The sequence below is a fragment of the Strix uralensis genome, chromosome 10 (assembly GCF_047716275.1).
Source record: "Strix uralensis isolate ZFMK-TIS-50842 chromosome 10, bStrUra1, whole genome shotgun sequence".
Lineage (NCBI taxonomy): Eukaryota > Metazoa > Chordata > Aves > Strigiformes > Strigidae > Strix > Strix uralensis.
Window position 1 is genome coordinate 24487649 of NC_133981.1, and position 12174 is coordinate 24499822.

The 12174-nt window shown below is 42.3% G+C and overlaps 1 protein-coding gene across 5 annotated transcripts in view; it reads right to left on the bottom strand.

The window, feature by feature from the left end:
• Positions 1 to 4412: 4412 nt before the first annotated feature.
• The window catches only part of FAM120A (family with sequence similarity 120 member A), a 56330-nt gene continuing 48568 nt past the window's right edge, over positions 4413 to 12174 (bottom strand). For all 5 annotated transcript variants that reach the window (XM_074879823.1, XM_074879821.1, XM_074879822.1 and 2 more), the window contains 2 exons: positions 9045 to 9141; positions 4413 to 6310 (listed from right to left, as the gene is read on the bottom strand). In XM_074879823.1, coding sequence (XP_074735924.1) covers positions 5999 to 6310; positions 9045 to 9141 — 409 coding nt within the window. In that variant the 3' untranslated portion in view covers positions 4413 to 5998. The remainder of the gene's footprint in view (positions 6311 to 9044; positions 9142 to 12174) is intronic.

The following is a 12174-nucleotide window of genomic DNA, read 5'->3' on the forward strand; positions in this document are numbered from 1 at the left end:
CCTGTGGCTCAGGTCAAGCTCCAGGACGGGGCAGGAGTGAGGATGAGGCAGCAGGCGAGAGACCCACAGCCCTTCCAGGTCTGGAGGAGGCGACTGCAGGAGCAGCCACAGGCACTCGCACTGGCCCAGAGGAATGGGGAGTGTTGCCCCCATAACTCATCAGATAAGGAGGAAAAAGGGGTCACAAAGAAACCCCCCGGGCTCAGGGCAGTGCCCAGAGTGGGACAGAGCAAAACCTGCTGTAACGGCAGGCAGGAAGGAATTACACGCTTGCTCTGCATGGGTACTGCCACTGGCTTCGCTGAAGTTACCAAGCAGATTTAAGCAACGTATTTCTTTTAAACAATGGTCTTCCAGGGAATGATTAATGCACAACGACCTCTTTCTTTTTATTAATTTGTAGTAGTCACAGTTAGAGATGGGGGGTGAAACTCTGATGTTTTTGTTAGATTTAAGTTTTCGGTTCTTAGTATACCTTTCACAGAATTTCACAGAATTTCACAGAATCACCTAGGTTGGAAAGGACCTTGAAGATCATCTAGTCCAACCGTTAACCCAGCACTGACAGTTCCCAACTACACCAGATCCCCACGCATGGGATATGGTGTAGTTGGGGGCTACTAAATCCTGCCACGCTCACCCTGAGGGTGCAGGTGGACACGGGTGTGCGTGGCCGTGGCTGGCACGGCCCCAGCCCTTCACGCTGCCCCCAGGAGAGCTGCTGCTGTCGAGGCTGGGTGGGTGGGCTGGACGTCTGGGGGGCGGGGGACACCAGTGGGGCACTGGGAACCATCCTACTTCAACCCACTGTGCAACCCTGGCAGTTCCCAGGGGAGAGCGGTACCGTGGGGAGCGGGCTGCCCCAGGACAGGGATCTCACCTCGCCCAGGGCTGCGCATCCGCCAGCACCCGCCTGCGCTCCCACCCCGGCTCTGCCTGTTGGTCGGGCTTTCGGCGCAGTAAAAAGGATTATACAGACTTTCACCGAGGGAGCTGTAATCTGCCTCAGGTCTGGAGAATTACACTCTTAAGCGCTGACTGCATTGGAAAACGTGCCCGCAATCTTACTTTTAATCCTTTCACAGCACAGGAGCGATGGTTGCACCACCCCGTCCTCGCTGCCACCAGGCAAAGGGGCTCCGGTGCGAGGGGCTCTGCTTGCGAGAGGTCATCCGAACCTTTTACTGACGGGGTGGGAGCAGCCTCCCGAGCCGCTGGTTGCTGCAGGGCTCTGCTGGTCGCAGGGCTTTCCACAACCCTGAAAAACTCACCCCTTCAAGACTTCGTAAGGAGGATCTGGAAGGTAGCGCGGTGGCTGCTGCTCCCTCCGTCAGGCTTACGCCCCGCCGGCCCGTGACGCAGCCATCAGCGACACAACCCCCGCCTTAAATAGCACAACCGCCAGCGCAGGAAATAAAATGGTTGCGGCACTTCCTCACCCCCGCTGCCTGCCATCCCTGGTGGGAGGGGGCTGTGTGGCCACTCACCATCCAGCAGATTGCTTAAATCTCATTTTCCTCTGTCCGTAACACAAAACTGCACTTAGGGTGTGAGAGCCAAGAACAGCAAACACTCTGGGATGCCCGCGCTGGGCACCCCCTGCACAGACACTGCTGCACCCCTAAATCTTCTCTGCTGTCAGTAATTACCCACCTGCCTGTGTTTAAGGACTCACTGAAGATTGGATGTAAAAAACGCACTAAAAGTGATTGACTGTGGCACACATAGATCATTCTTAGTCGTTAACAACACAGTTAAACAATTAACGAGGCCAGCCCAGGAAGGAACATTGATGCTTTAGTTGCTTTCAAGCAAGGGGCGAGCAGGACTCTGCCCTTAGCTGACAGCTAAGCCCATTGGCGTGGGATGGATGGTGGCCACACGTCCCCACCAAATGACCAGTTCTCCCAGTTTAACTCTTGTCTTGGAGATGGATAATGAAATATTGGTCACATAGGAAGCATTTCTTTACCGAGACAGTGGTCAAACCCTAGAACAGGCTTCCTGGAAAAGCGGTTGATGCCCCAGGCCTGTCAGTGTTTTAAGAGGCATTTGGACAATGCCCTCAATAATTTGCTTTAACTTTTAGTCAGCACTGAATTGGTCAGGCAGTTGGACTAGATGATGATTGTTAAGTCCCTTCCAACTGAACTATTCTATCCTGAGAGGTCTGGGAGACATCATCTTGATTTGTATCGGTTTTCACTTTAGAAATGAAAAGGCTCACTTCTTGTAGAGCCCTTTAGCTTTTATAAATAACAATAAGCCCCTCTGCTATTAGGCGCCCATTCCAGGTGCTGCACCCACAGGGCTGTGCTGACATGCCAAGACCTGCTGCACGGCAAGGAGCTGGCTTCGGCCTCCCCTCTCAGTGCCCGAGACCCTTCTCTGGGTTGCCAATAGACCTTCCGGCACCACAGAAGAGCGGAGACCCCGCTGCCCCGCCCCAGGGGCCCCCGGCAAAACACGGCTCGGGTCGGCAGCATAACCACCTCCACGCTCAGGGACCGGTGCTGACAACCAGCACTTCACAGTGTTGTTACAGGAGATGCAGGCAACCCGTCTACACATGGAGAATAGATTATTAAAGAGTGTTAACTATTTTAATTGGTACATTAAAAAGGTCCATGTAACACAGCTGATATATAAACACACATGTGCAAGATGTTCTTCAGGAGCAAGCCCAGGCAACAGATGGTCATTCCATAGGATCACAAATTCCAGAGCCAATTTAACTTTTTGGAAGAGGATTAAATTAATTTGAAATGCATCTTTTCTCCCGTAGGAAGCTACTCAGGACAGGAGGGAAAACTGGCAGCCTCGTGCTTGCCCCCAAGGGGCAGAGACTCCGAGAGTATCTCTCGGTTCTCCCCAGCCTGCCAGCCCCCACTCAGCCCCGCCACACCATCCGCACCCTCAGCTGCTGACCTGCACAAACCCAGTGCAGAGAGGGCAAACAATAGACCCAGTGCGGGTTCTCAGTCTGACTTCGATGGTCCCAGTCAGGGAACCAGGGAGCTCTGGGACCTGTGGGATGTCCCCACCGCTACCAGCAGCTGAAAGCTCCTCCTCCTCCCACCCTGGCGTAGTTCCTGACTAAGGAGCTGGATTTCAGCCTCTCCGGGGCAGTGGCAGGGGTTTAAATGGGCCATGAAGAAAACGTGTGCTCCAGGTCAAGTACACATACGTCATGCAAGCCAAACTTTTCCGCCATAATTTCTGGAAAAAGTAAATGCAGCACCTTACATTTGTGCCAATGAACTAGTTAATTTGTTGTACTTTCACATCCTAATTTTAGTCACACTTGTGTGGACAGCTTGTCACACTTTGGCTGCCCATGATAAAATTTTGCTGGCATAGTTACATTGAGGAAAGGAGCGAAGTCATTACACTCGCAGTTCACAGCACACTGGTGAAATCTCCCATGCACATTTATTTTCGTTGATACTGTTTATTCCATGCCCATAACCAGGTTATGCTGGAAAAGTGAAACTGCTGGGAAAGAGGGCAATTGGTGCCTCAAACCTTCACCAGAACACCAGGGTGGATAATATTTCCAGAACAGACAAGCTCTCACAGGGGGCGAACAACACTGCATCAGTGCAGGGTAGGAAGGGACACAAATCCCACCAGAACCTGACAGCGGGATCCCCTGGATAGCTGCCACGACACCAGCACAACTGCTCCTCTCCAGCTTGTGTGGAGAAGGAAGGAGAGAGGAAGACTGATTGCCATCATTCACACAAAACAGCTGCGCTGCTATAAACTGCGTCTACACCCAGAGCGCAGAGCTGTTAACACCACTCCTGTAGACACAACACCAGATCAGAAATGCTCGGGGCGAGCCTGTGTTTAAGAATGTGTGTCAGGCACTAGAGTAAACAGATGAACACTCAGATAAAGACAGCAGACAATAAGGGCGTGCCCAGACAAAAAAGCTCTCCTGATATCAACCAAGGTATAAATTTATAACTCCTGGTGTTATGTCAGTATAATCCATGATCTAGAGGAAGCTCCCGCATAACGGAGTGATTTATTCTCAGCTACAAGGAGCTGAGATACAGGCACTGTCGATCCTCTGATATTTCAAACCCTGTGAGCACCTGGGGTTGGTCTTTTTCTTCTTTAAACAACCGCCTCTGTTATTTCTGTCTTATTTGCATCTTATTAACCGTCCCACATTTAAACATGGACATCTGAAGTAGCTGCACACAATAAAAAGGACAAAGCGTCACTGCGCCCAAGGGCAGCGTCCCCCGGCAGCGGCAGCGTGCAGAGGTTGTGTGATCTTTCTCCGTCTTTTGGGAGGACAGGATGTAGTCTGCTAACTCAATCACTTTATTCGGGAATAGGAAAACTTTTATTTACAACATGTTAATTAAAAAAATATTTGACAAAAAAGGCATACAGTATTTTATACTAAAAGAATAAAGATTTTTATTAAGCACTGTAAGTTGCATTCAATAGCCTTCAAATACACCACACCACAATCCATCTACAACCAATCAAACCCAACAGTAGTTCATTCTTGCACAATCCATGAGTTGGGGCAGAACTCCCTTCAACTTACATTAAGATACCTACTTAGCTCTTGCGGGCAGGGAATGGGGAATTACACCTCATTTCTGATCACTAATGTGTGATGAAGAGCATCAGGAGAATTATATGAAAACGAATATAAAGAAATGATTCTGATTTTGAAGTACATTAAGTTTGGAAACACTAACAAAAACATCAAAATGATACAGGTATATTTGCTTATACTAAATTCTTGATGGGAAAGTTCTCAAGAACAAGCCATTTGTTTCCTGCTACAGAAGGGGGGTACTTTTTTTTTTTTTGAAGATCAAAGCTTTTTTTTTTGTTTTTCACAGAATTTCATATTTGCTAATATGAAGGCATAAAACAGCAACAGAGAACAATAATGCATACAGCAATGAGTACACCAGGGTAACGTTGATATTCAAAACGGCTAGATAATTTTTTTTTTTTAAGTTTTAGAATAAATGCAACAGAGGTCAATAATCACAAAATTTTAAGGTTAGAGCAAGATCAGTCAATGACTAAACATAGTTAACATCTTTTATAGGACTATTACTGATTATTAGCTTTTTGTTTTGCAAATGGGCACAGTACTTGTAAGAATGGAAGAAAGAGGACAATAACATGCATAATATTAACTACACACTTTAAAAATTATGAACCATGCAGAAGTTTAGCTCAAATAGTAGTACTAATGGTCTACGTCTGATTCAAAACCACATAGTTCATTGATCACGGATGCATGGTATTAGTCACAAAAAGTTTCAGAACACATTGTGTTTATTTTGAAAGGTCATTTGCATCTTCTATGATTTCAAGTTTATCTCCATTTAACTTGCTTGTAAAGTATGTATGATGTATATTTAAAATCAGCAGAACTGCAATATTACTCTATAATTTTTAGTTTCGATAGTTTGCACATTTTAACACAAAAGAACCACATCAACGGTGATGAAATTTAAGAAAAAAAACTGTGGTTGTGCCTTTTTCCCCCCATAATCATGAAATCAAAGCCTTAAAGAAAGCTTTATTGTGACACAGTAATGCAAAATCAAATATAATGGCATACATATGGTGCCAAGTACTAAAAATTATATTTTAAGCTATATATACTTAAAGACTGCCAAAATTTGTTTTCTTTATATTTCAAAAAACAAAACTACAAGCTTTTGTCATAACCAGTTTAAACTTTATGTATACTTCATTTTAAGTGCGGGAGTCAAATGCTCTTCATTCTCTTTCTTTTTTGTTTTATTGTAGCATTTTGACTACAACTGGTTAAAACTAAAAATGTGTTGTTTAAATCTCTGACATCAAAGAGGGATCCGAATTTCCAAAGTCCTCATTTTTCTCTTACGGAAAGGAAAAAATGTACGTAACTGTAGGCTCTCTTTCTTTCCAGATATTCCTAATCCTGACCCTTCCCAACATCCTTCACCCTCTATAAAAAATAAGTTTACTCTTCTTTTTTTAAGACAGTGGCCTCAAGAGTATCATCTTTATGGCAAACACTGTCTGCATTTAGTGCATTTAAGTGAGGATTTGTATTGCACATTTTAGAGTCATTACTCAAGGCACTTTCAGACTGATTGGAAGCCCTGATGTCTCCTGTATTCCCATTCATCTGGGAAGCTGGTTTTTCCTCATTCACAACTCCATTTTCAGCCAGGGATCCATCTGAAGACACAATTGAGGATTTAGATTCCTCTGATTTTGACTTAAGTTCTTTGGCTACTTCTTCTGCTGAAGCAGCATAAGGAGGTTTGCCCTATTTTTTAAAAAACAGAAGAAAATTACTGAAGAACCACTGCTATATATTTACAATCTGTTACAATGACACTATTAATAGGCAACATGCAGTGTGCAGAAGTATCACAAGCGAATACTATTACGTACTGCTGAAATAAGAGGTGGCATACAAAATAAACAGCACAGCACAGATGAGAGAGAATTTTCAGTATTTGAGTGCCTTCTAGCCATGCCTCCTGATGCTTCTGTGGTAAAATGCCCTTTCTGACTTTGATGCTTCAGTTATTTCACTACGTAAGAGCTACATAAATGTCTGGAAACACCAAAACTGAAAATCAATATACAGCTTAACTCTGCTTCTTGGTTCATATACTTTATAATTTAATGGCATGATTACATGTTATTCAAATACAAACCAAAACTTTTTTGAGACAATTTTTAAAGAAGTGCAAAAGTACCATGCAACATTATCTATACTAGCCTATATGCTTCTGAGATTAGGAAAGTGACTTCATACAAAAAGCATATAGTAGAACCTTACAAGACTGCGTATAGCAATAAAAACCAGATTTATGCAGCATTAAAATGCATATTTAGTTTTTTAAGTATCTGCAACAATGAATCTTAGTGCTCCAGAAACATAATAGGCTTTAAACAACAAAACAAAATAAGTAGGTTGGGTTGCTAAGAAGCAATGTGCTTATCTGTCACACTGTTAACAGAGTCAAGTACTAAGAAATGACTTAAGAGACAGATACCTCATACACCTCAAACAACAGCCAACAGTTTCATAGTGTAATAATTTAAATTTTCACATAGTAGAAACAGCATGGTTAGTACTTTTCTGAATTGATGAAAGATTTTGCAGGTGAGTAACAACTGTTGCTCTCTAGCATCAGGATCACAAACCTTGTTATCCAGAAAAATCACAAAAAATTCTTCAGTAACATTGCATAGGTATATGACTGGCATGTGAGGACAACGAACATTTATCACGTGTGTAAATGTGCTTCTTTACAGACTTTACTAAGTTTTAGATTAAATACATGCTTTTGTTTCTTTCCAGATTAAGAGTGAAAGGTCTCATCTTGTGAAAAAATAGGCATGTCATGTTTGATAAATACAAATTGCTTATTTCAATCAGATTCTTCAATCTTTCTTCATATCGCCTCATAATGAGCATCAATAAAGCCACCGTGGGGCTGATCTTACTTGGTGTAAATACCCATGTCTCAATCTGGCCCTGCATAGTCACTCTTTCCTTAACTGCCCAGATTTGTAAGACAGGGAAGTACACTGTTGCCAGTTAGTCTTAGCTGGGTATCAAAATCTACTTGTTATGCATTAAGTTTGCCAAGTCCTCCCTGCCACATGCATTTTAATTCACCTTTTTTCTTTTCCTGTAAAAGGAATATATACTAGAACGACTGATGACTGTAAAATCCAATAAGCTCAGGAACAGTCAAAAGCAAATGCCATTTATCTTTCTTCTCCCTATCACAGGCACAGTTTTAGACCCAGATCCTTGTGATCACAAGTATTTACCATCCAAACTATGTATCATTAATAAAAATGCGAATACCCAAACTTGCTGACTGTCAGGACTATCTACCACCCACCTACAGGTACTAGCTGAACTAACTTACATACGTAAACCTATAGTAAGGCGGCAATATTTGGAAGCTCCTTCTCAGGGCTTCCTTTATTTCATAGGTTAAGGTACTTGGAAATTAGCATCATTAACATGGTGGTTTCTCTTGTATTTAAAGTAAAGGATGTAAAGCTTCAAATACATAGGTACATTTGTAGACCTACATAATCTGTGTACACAGAAATTTAACATGGAAGAGAAGTATTTTAATTTTTACACCTAGAACACAGCAAGTTTTACTTGAAGTTAATAGGTGCTTCATTATCCACTGGAGAACATTCCTTCTCTTACTGTCTGATACCTGCAAACATCCCCTACTCTTACACACTAACGTCTCCATGACAAATTGCACATCCATGACATATTTATGGTGAAATTTTTCCACCTATTTACTACCCACTCATCCATTACCAGTGGGACTTGCATCAACATTCAAAACTGCATAGCCACAAGAACAATGGAAAAGGGAGGAAAACGTAACTCTGAAGCAATTGGCATTTAATACAGAACAGCAGTTTGCTTCAGCTACATTTAAAGGATCCATGGAAAAGACAAAAACCATGATCCGCAGACGCTTCATACATTGTCACTGAAAATGAAACTGTGTGCTCATGGGGGCAAAGAGTGGTCTGTTATTACCTAGGAGTTTCTTAGATTTGGAGCCATGCAGCAGCAAAGATCCTTCTCCTGTCACTAATTTTTCTTCATGAGGTTGGACTGTGGTCCCAGAAAAGAAACTGGGAAAGAGTGGGGGCAGGAACAGAGATGGCTAATTTGTTTCAGTTTTGTATTTCTCCCATTTTCCTAAATTTTCTTCTACTCCCACGGCTGGTTAGAGCTGTGTAGGCACAGCCTTCATATCAAAACGCATTTTTCCACGTCTGTCTTTATAACCAAAGTTTGCTTATAATTGAGATGCAATGCTTGCCTGTCATCCATGACTGGTTGTGCAGCTTACAGCTTCAACACGTAGGCAAGATCATTGTAAGAAACACTTTTATCTTTTTAAAGTTGTGCTTGTCAATATTAGCTGGTCTGGAAGTCCATACCATACTAGCCTGTAAACTAGAGTGTTTTGAAGTCAGGCACATGGCTTTATTACCTGAATTGCTCCCTGGCTTTTATAACCTCTCCCATAGTACCTTCCGCCTCTTCCAAAAGTTCTTATCACTGGAGTGGAAATAACTCCTCTAGGACGCCTGTGAGTTTTGAGGAAAAGGAAGAAAGAAAAATACACATCAGCTTCGTTTAAAACGACTTTAAGTTTTATTTTGCTGGAAGATTTTTTCTTCTAGCTTTATTGTCTGCTGACTAACATTTGTATTTCTTTAAAGAAGCAATATGACTAATTCAGAATTACAGGGTTCTACTGCCTTCAAGTGTATGAAACCTAACAAACCTTTTGTTTTCATAGAAATAAAATGACTATTTCTATATTTCTTCTAGAGAAACAATAAATGAGTACTTTCAAGCTTTGCAGAAACATTTTCAAAGTGTCAAATTATCCTTACAGCGCTTTAAAAACAGAGCTCAAAATACTTTCACCTTAAAAAAATACACAAGCAATTTGAACCATTTATAAGGCCATTTCTCCCATTTAATAACACTTCCCATGTATAAACATGCTAGACAGACAAAATCAGATAAAAGAAAGGAAGGCAGAATACAAAATTGCTTCAGTTTTGATGGGAGAACACAAAATTATCAAAGAACCTGCAGGGAAAAAAGGAGGCTTCAGGCCTCTCTGTCAGGTAGGAATTTATCAAGTTTGGAGGCTTTCAAATGGAGGCTTCCAACCAGGACACATCAGGTGGTGACTTTTTGATTTGATTCAATAAAGATTAGATCAGATCAAAACAATCTCTCACTCAGCTAAAACTATTTTTATGCCATCAATTGCAAAAACTCAACTTCCTTGTTATGCCAAGGACTACTGCTCACCTAAAAAATCTTTTTGTTTTCTCTACTAGAAATACGTGATTGCTCTACTTTTCCTCCAAATCCACTGCCCAATACCAGGAGGTCCCAGCATGAAGACTGACCCCTCTAAAGCTGGCACAGAGCAGTCAGGTGCTGCTCAGGTCCAGGCCAGCATCCAGCCCAGTTTCGAAGCTGCATGGGCTGCAACTGCCCAGTTTGCCATTCTGGCAACAAACGACAGCTGCAATTCAACTGTATCCCATCTTCCATGTACCTGACAATTCCCATATGACAGCAAGGTCTCTAGAAGCTGTACAAAAAAACGCCTGAAGAGGAGGTAAGCTTCTCTGTGGTGCACCTACTTCCTCTGCTACTTTGCTGCAAAAACTAAGTTACGCTGAACTGACTCAGTGGAGAAACACTGATCTGTGCCATGCAAGTCTTTTCACACACACTGCAAATTCCCACATTGAACAGTAAGAATACTGGGATTTAAAAGCAACAGCAAGGAACAGAGGAAAGAGATGTGTGTTATATTTGAATAGTTCTCACTGCATTCTTTCCAAAGATTTTAACAGGGCTTACCTATGCCATTTGCTTTTTTTACAAGGTGAAAGTGTGCCCTTCAAGGAGCTAAGATTTTTCCTGATCAGAAAAGCACACTAAATACACTGATGGATGGAAGCCAATAAAAAGCAGCTGGTATAATTTTACACAGTAAGAACAACATCCAAGTTGTGTTGCACAGAGACATGAGACAATGGTGTAAACAAGCCTGACATGATCCCCTCTGCTGAAACAGATACAAAATGAAGTAGAAGTGTGCAGGACTAGGTGATAAACTGGAAACAATATACTGTGCAGTTTCCTAGTGGTGTTCTTTAGTAGGAAATAACATCTGCCAATAAGGACCCCAATCTTTAAAATATTTAACATCAGTTATGATTTGATGGGGACAGGAAGATCTGGCATTTTCCTGTCTTTCTGAGGTGACAACTTGCACTCAAAGCTAACTGCCCAAAGATAGTACCTCTGACAGAAAGAAAATGTCAGAAATTTCATCTCCTAACTCAAAAGCTACTATTGGAGAATAGTATTTCACTGTCATAAAGGTACTTGAAGGAGCAGTAACACCCCTTCGGTGATTTGACTGCTTCCCAGATAAGGAAGGTTCTCAGTTTAGGACTTGCCAGTGTTAGTTCCTGGCTACTGATGTTTTGCATAAATTCATGTATTTGCTTCTTCAGCAAATGGAGGAACTGGTATTCTGTGAAGGAAGCCAATGGCATGTATAAATAAATGTAAGCCAGATCGGAGCCTGAAGGTGTCTCCAGATCATCGCTCAGGGTGCCTCAGTCAGACAGCAGTCTCTGAGTATGACACTATAAATCACCTGGATGTTTTCCACAAACAGTACTGCAGTCAGTGCGCTTAACTGAAGAAAAGTAACAAGCTCTGTAGCAAGCCAGAGTCTTCTGTTCATGGATCCTCAGGAAAAACAGAACTTATGACCACACACTAACCTCATCTGAATGGTGAAAAAAATGTTACTTCTTCCACTGAACCTGAGGAGTAAGTTTAAAACACCCAAAGGAGCCTAGTGCCTCCTCACACACCTTAGTTTATTCCCCAGCTCTCCAGCTGCTACTCTGGAAGAGCACAGGTGTACCACAGACCCCACTAGCCTGCACAGTTAGCTGACAGCTGTCTGAAGCATCTAAAACACTAGATGCTTATGTTTTGGCAACTGAATCTCATTCTAGAGAATAAAATGTTCCTACCTAAATTTGCTCCCCTCAAAGTGTCAGCTTTGCTCTTACACCGATGCTGTTTCCTGCTGCTCAACTTTTTAATCTTTGTTTCTGCTGTCCTTACCCCTCCCTGTCCCCATACCAGCAGCTCTTGCTTCTCCCCCTGCTCCCATTCTCCCAGGGTTTTAGATCCAACCATTTCCTCACTCAGTCCAACAAGACAGGCATTCCAACAGCTCTTGCTGACTTTAGCACTATACTTTATAGTGCATGTTTGATTAAACTAATGGATAGAGAGGAATTAATGCAGTTCACACTTATTCTTTCAGATTGCTGCTTCCTAGCTCAAGATGGCATAAATACACCTACTTTACTCCGTTTCTTTAATATAGTCAAAGACAGTCATAATATATAAATCACACTACTTTGGGACTGTCTCCTGCAATAGATACAGTCTTAAAGATGATAGTTCTGTAAGGCACAGAACAATTAAGCCTATGGAAAAAAAAATATAGTCTTAAAAGGACTAGGTATTTTTTGTAACAAAGTATTTCTTTTTCA